This window comes from Pseudochaenichthys georgianus, chromosome 17 (assembly GCF_902827115.2).
Source record: "Pseudochaenichthys georgianus chromosome 17, fPseGeo1.2, whole genome shotgun sequence".
NCBI classification, from domain to species: Eukaryota; Metazoa; Chordata; class Actinopteri; order Perciformes; family Channichthyidae; genus Pseudochaenichthys; species Pseudochaenichthys georgianus.
This window is the reverse complement of record NC_047519.1, coordinates 35,334,646-35,340,858: the sequence shown is the minus strand read 5'-3', so window position 1 is coordinate 35,340,858 and position 6,213 is coordinate 35,334,646. Positions and strand designations below refer to the sequence as shown.

The following is a 6,213-nucleotide window of genomic DNA, read 5'->3' as shown; positions in this document are numbered from 1 at the left end:
CTGTCTGTGCCGACTCCGCCCACTTTTTGATGTAGACGCGCCCACTTAATGCTGCGTTCAGGTAAGACTGAGAAAGTTGGATTTGCCAACAATTAACATACTGTTACCTGTTAATAAGTCACCTTTCAATATTTCTAAAAAATGTAGTGGACACAATGTGCTTTCTTTGATATATCAAACTGCAGGCCTCAGCAGAATGGTTGTTTGGTGGGGTTAAAAGACAGTGATTAATAGTTAGTGATTAATAGACTTGCAGTTTGTTATGCATTGACCTCTTATAGTGCTTGGACATGACACACATCTACAATTCCCAGCCATATTATTAATATTATGGTTTGTTTTATATGTAATTGTGTAGTTATGAAGCTTTCGTAAACCTATGCTTCCTGTAAATATCATAACAACAACATAAGAGCACAGAAATCCCTCAAAAGACGTCAGTACACGTTTTTCAAAAGGCGGAGTCTTCTACTTTATTATCTACTCCACAGCATTTTTATTGTCCTGTACTTTTAGCTATAATTCATTATTATTATTATTATTATTATTATTATTATTATTATTTGTTTCCCTATACTTTTTTGTTAGCAAGCATCATACATCTCAATACCTCTGTTAATGAGGATGAAGCCTAATGGTCTTCTAAGGTTACATGAGCAAACACATACTACAGTATTTAAAGTTTAGAAATATAGACATTGATAATGTTTATTAAATGATTAAATAAATAACACATCCAGAAAATGATGCGTGATAACACAAGTCTCACTTGTAGAAATCTTAATATCCCAGGAAAACTTGAACGCAGCATTATATCGTGTGAAATTCCAAATGATCCAGTTTTTCCAAAACAACCTGACTAATATGAGTGACGGGAAGATGATCCTCTCGTTTCAGATGTTTATCTGTTGACTTGAACTAATGATAACCTGCAGCTACAATGACAGAACGCTTAATTCATACTGATGTGAACTACAGATACATGGTAAATGGTAATTGGACTGCATTTATTAGTCACTTTATCCAGTCTAAATTACTCTATTAAGCGCTATACAAGTCAACATTCACTCATTCATACAGAAGCAGGGGCTGCCATAATGTGACCTGCTCAACAAAGCTCACACATCCTTGCAAGGGATTGAGTATCTTGCCAAAGGATACATGGACAGGTGTATCAAACCCACAACCTTCCGATTGAAAGACACCTCGCAGCCACAGAAGTTCATTTCATCACATACTCTGCCCCCAAAAAACAATATCATGTTGAAGTGACACACACCTGCTGCAGTCATCCACGTACTCATCCTCATTCATCATCAGTCTAATATTCAAAAAGGATAATGCATTGAATTCTGAAAAGTATCAATCTGATTGAACAGCAGCAGTAAAAACGCAGACACACACACACACACACACACACACACACACACACACACACACACACACACACACACACACACACACACACACACACACACACACACACACACACACACACACACACACACACACACACACACACACACACACACATACAATTAATGATTCATGGGGACCTCCATTTTGTCCCCACACGTGACTGTGTAAACAGATTTAGGTCCCCACAAGTATAGTAATGCTAGGCCACACACACACACACACACACACACACACACACACACACACACACACACACACACACACACACACACACCACACACACACACACACACACACACACACACACACACACACACACACACACACACACACACACACACACACACACACACACACACACACACACACACACACACACACACACACACAGAAGGCATAAAGGGTCATTTATTGTGTTGTTACAGAAAGAAAACACTCGTCTCATCGCAACATGTCTACTTGGAATCAACAAAAGTGAGACGAGCCCATGAAACATGATTGTATGGGCTAATTCATATTCATTTCACCATCATTATTGCAGCTGTGACCCCAGCTCTGGGTGTATTTTGTTTCACACGTTCAGTGTGTTATGCTGTTGTGAAGAGCCTGAGGGGAAACCGTGCTCACAGCCGCAGAGCGAACTGTCGTCAATCTGTTTTCAAAACCTTTCCAGTTTTGTTGTAAATACGTGGGAGAATGTCACTCAGGCACACGGAGACGGGCGTTCAGTGAACGTGTGTGAGGGCCATCTTCTGTTGTACATTTTAAGACGTTAAAATGTTAGATTTACTTTCTGGATTCTCCGGTAATTGCGGTTCATTTCTAGATTATGTTCAAAAAGTTGATCTTGTTTTATTCAAAAATGTTTATTAACTTAAAAGTACATCCTAAATGGCAATACTGTATGTAATTATGGTCATGCCAATAAAGCTATTTGAATTGAATTGAAGATTAAACTAATTTTAAGTGTTTTTAATTTCACCCAATTTGACAAGGATTTGCAAAACTGACATGTAAGGATGCAGTGTCATTGTTTTTGAGCATAGACATAAAGCGGATCACATGCATCTATTACATAAGACAACATTTTTTGAGATTCGTTTGTATTTAAAAGTCAGAAGACACATTAAAGCAATCAAACGTTTGAACATTGGAATTGAAATTAAAACTTGTTAAAACATGAAAGTTGTGTTTCAAATACGAGGATTTGATTAAAAGCTTCAAAAACGCATGCAAAGTTAAATCAGATAAATGAAATGAATGAGTATTTAATAAGTCCAAGTTAAATCCTATTAAACCAATTCATGATTTGGACTTTCCAGCTTATTAGTAGAGTTAAGTCGATTAATCAATTAGATGATTGATAGAAAATGTAACAACAAAAACAAGAACCTTCATATTTTTAAGAATCTGCTGGTTTTACACATCGTATATCTGAATATCTTTAGGACCTTTGGACTGTTCTCCAGACAAAGACGGACATTTGAAATCTTCACTTTGGGCTTTTTAGAAATATGAATTTGATAAACCAAAGACAAATGTCCACTGAGAATCTAATCTAACATGTATCACAGAATAATAAACAGATTATGTTAATGATTGCGTTATAGAACAAGTTTCACTCCTTTTTCTGAGTTTAAATACGTTGTGGGTTTTACAAGTTCTCCGTCATTCTTTGAAAAAAAGGGAAGATGATTAGAAATAACCTTAACTTCTGTTTTCTGAGTAACTCGGGTGACACAGCTGTGAAACGCAGTGACAACACATCAAGCCTTTATTAGTGCGTTGTTAAATTAAGTTAGTTTCACCATCACGTACACGCGCAGCTTGGAAATAAGAGCAGTATATTTTACAAAAAGAAAAGGCAGGAGAATATACAGTTTAAAGCTTCAAGAGCGTCCCGTCAGACCATCGGCTTCTTATCCATTTTGATGGTCTCGTAGGTGTCGGTGCTCTGAGAGGTCAAACCCTGCAGGACACACACGGAAACATAGTTAAAAGGTACCTTGTGTTAGAAGTACCATGTCTACAGAACAAGGATGTGAGCATTTCCTGCACAAAGTGAGATTGGTCTTTTCTGACAGCAAGGTATGGTGAATAAAAATAGGTTTATTTACCATGCACTTGTGCCTTAAGCGTTCACGTTTCCATCATGTGCAGTTTTTAATGTCTTTTTAAGCATTAGAATTAGAGGTCTCACCGCATAAATGCCTGCCTCCACGGGCTTCTTCTTCTGTGGGATGAAAACAGTTGAAAGGAGTTATCAAATGTGCTTCGGCGACACTCGTTTGAACACATACATACTTCTTTTAGACATGTTGGGGTGTATTGCTTAATGATTTTAAGCCCCGAGGGTCAAGATCTTCATGTGTGTTTGCATGCCAATTAACAGGAAGTAGGATGTGACACATAAAGGTGTGTTTGTGCGAAGACACACTGCTGGAAACTGTGAGTGTGTATAAATACTGCAGGTTGGTGGTCAGCTCGAGCTAACAGGAAATGATAGTCTAATGTTCGTGTAAAGCAGAACTTCAGCTTTTGAGGGTTGAATACCAACGCATTTAAAAAAACAAACGTTTTGTTTAGTCGTATTCAAAATAAAAAATATACAACACTTACCGCAGGGGGATCAGCAGGAGTCCACTGTTGAGAAGTACATCAGAAAACACGGGATTTAGTGATTCATGTAATACTTTAAAACTCTTTAGACTCTGTGTTTGAGATTTAATTCATGAAAGGGATTTGAGTGTAAAAGGAGATAGAGATATTTTATAGAGATACAAAATGAGATCAAATAAATACAATGAAGGTAAAAAAAAGAATACATAATAATTCATAATAATAGTAATTTATTTTAAATAGGGCTTTTGAGGTTATTAAAATTCACTTTAAAAACACAATTTCACACAACAAATATGCAATGAAGTAGATCAAATACAAACGTTTAAAACAGAGAGCATTATGAACCGGCGGTGTAATTACGGAAGTTAGTTTCATTAAAGACAGAATCATCGATACCTTTATAAGTTTGTAGACAATTTTCATGACTTTTTCTACTCAAAATTGAGAGAATTTCTGATCAAAACTCTTGAAATACTGTTAATAATCGTACTTTTTATAAGAGTTCAGGAGAGTGTGTGTGTGTGTGTGTGTGTGTGTGTGTGTGTGTGTGTGTGTGTGTGTGTGTGTGTGTGTGTGTGTGTGTGTGTTGTTCCCGTGTGTCTTACCCTCATTCTGCAGTATAGGACGGTGAGGATGATGCCATAAAGGATGAGAATCCCGTCCAGAATGTAACACACGTTCATGTCTCCGAATGCCACTACACACAGAAAACACACCGTCTGCATCAAACACCATCGTGCTGTTTCATAAACTCACTGTTTAACTAAGAGGTTTTAAAGCTAACGGTATATTTAAAATCTCTCCATGGTGTTTACTCATCCTCACAAGTCCAGGTAGGGTTGATCAACAAAGAGACAGCGATGGGTAGCACTTACGGTTTCAGATAAACAGAGAGATCTGTTTTCTTGCCGGCTGTCAGTGAGATCTCTTCACGAACTTGTCTGAAGTGAGCTCTGTGAGCAGCAGCCAACAGGAAGTCGGGGCTAGCTGTCCGTTTTTTCTTTTTAAAGCTGTGAAACCACACGCCTACCACACTGCAATCCTCTCATCACGAAGTTCCTCTAAAACTCCTGTGAACACGCTGCTTATATCTACAGTTTAATATGGCTCAATGCAGCAACACAGTGCTTTCAATACGATCAACAATTGGTTGCATCTGTTCGAATGTGAATATCTTTTAATCTTATATCTATTCTCTGTGAAGTATTCTATTCTGAGTGAAGGTCATTTAGATGCAAGATGGCCGTGCCTATGTTGGCTTAGTGGAGCTGTCTTTTATTGGTGTTCTATCGTATGGTGTATCCTATGTATTACCTGCTGTTGTTTTATGCCTTTTATAGTTGTACTGTGAATTGTGTACTGTACGGTAAAGCACTTTGTATCCGTGTTGAGAAGGGTGCTAGATAAATAAAGTGTTACTTACTTAAATCTTCTATAAAGCATTCTGTAAAAGAGAAGTTCTCTAACCGCCTACGCTTCAAAATAAGTGAAGAAAACAAGACATATCAGGAATAAAATGGTTTAATAGTGGAAAAAGGCCTATGACACTATACAAGCTACAGTTACCAAAAGAGAAAGAAAATACAAGACAAAATCTACAAAATTTGTACAAGCCACTCGTTTTTCAAAAGTAAAAACATCGGGGAAATTGCATCGTCATAACTTAGGCACCATCAAAATGATAGAAAAGTATTACAAAAAAGTATTGGGAGCCTGAAACAACTCAAGCATGCAGGTTTGTTTTATGGAATGTGATCACTCGGGTGAAAGGTCAGCGCTGTGTTTGCCGTTAGGATTTAAAGGGCTTTTTAAACCACGATTCTCTTGAAAGCAAACCGTCGGTCATGTTTTGGCTCAACAAGCGGTCGGTAGGTGCCACGGGTCGCCCCACGCCTCGGCATCAGGAGTGTGTTGGTGGTACAGAGTGTTTTAGGTCCTAGAGGAGGAAGAGTAAGGCCGTGGATGGAGCAGCTGTGTGTGTGTGTGTGTGTGTGTGTGTGTGTGTGTGTGTGTGTGTGTGTGTGTGTGTGTGTGTGTGTGTGTGTGTGTGTGTGTGTGTGTGTGTGTGTGTGGACTAGCATTACTATACTTGTGGGGACCTAAATCTGTTTACACAGTCATGTGTGGGGACTCGCCTCCCTTATGGGGACAAAATCATTAATTTTAGGGTGA

General features: G+C 38.2%; 1 protein-coding gene across 1 annotated transcript; it reads right to left on the bottom strand.

Moving 5' to 3' along the window:
• Positions 1 to 1,809: 1,809 nt before the first annotated feature.
• On the bottom strand, positions 1,810 to 5,090 carry LOC117462620 (high affinity immunoglobulin epsilon receptor subunit gamma-like). Its single transcript, XM_034104892.1, has 5 exons — positions 5,072 to 5,090; positions 4,647 to 4,738; positions 4,039 to 4,062; positions 3,620 to 3,652; positions 1,810 to 3,388 (listed from the first exon to the last, which is right to left on the bottom strand). Exons 1-5 carry the CDS (start codon positions 5,088 to 5,090, stop codon positions 3,323 to 3,325), a joined length of 234 nt encoding a protein of 77 aa, XP_033960783.1. The 3' UTR covers positions 1,810 to 3,322.
• Positions 5,091 to 6,213: the final 1,123 nt, after the last annotated feature.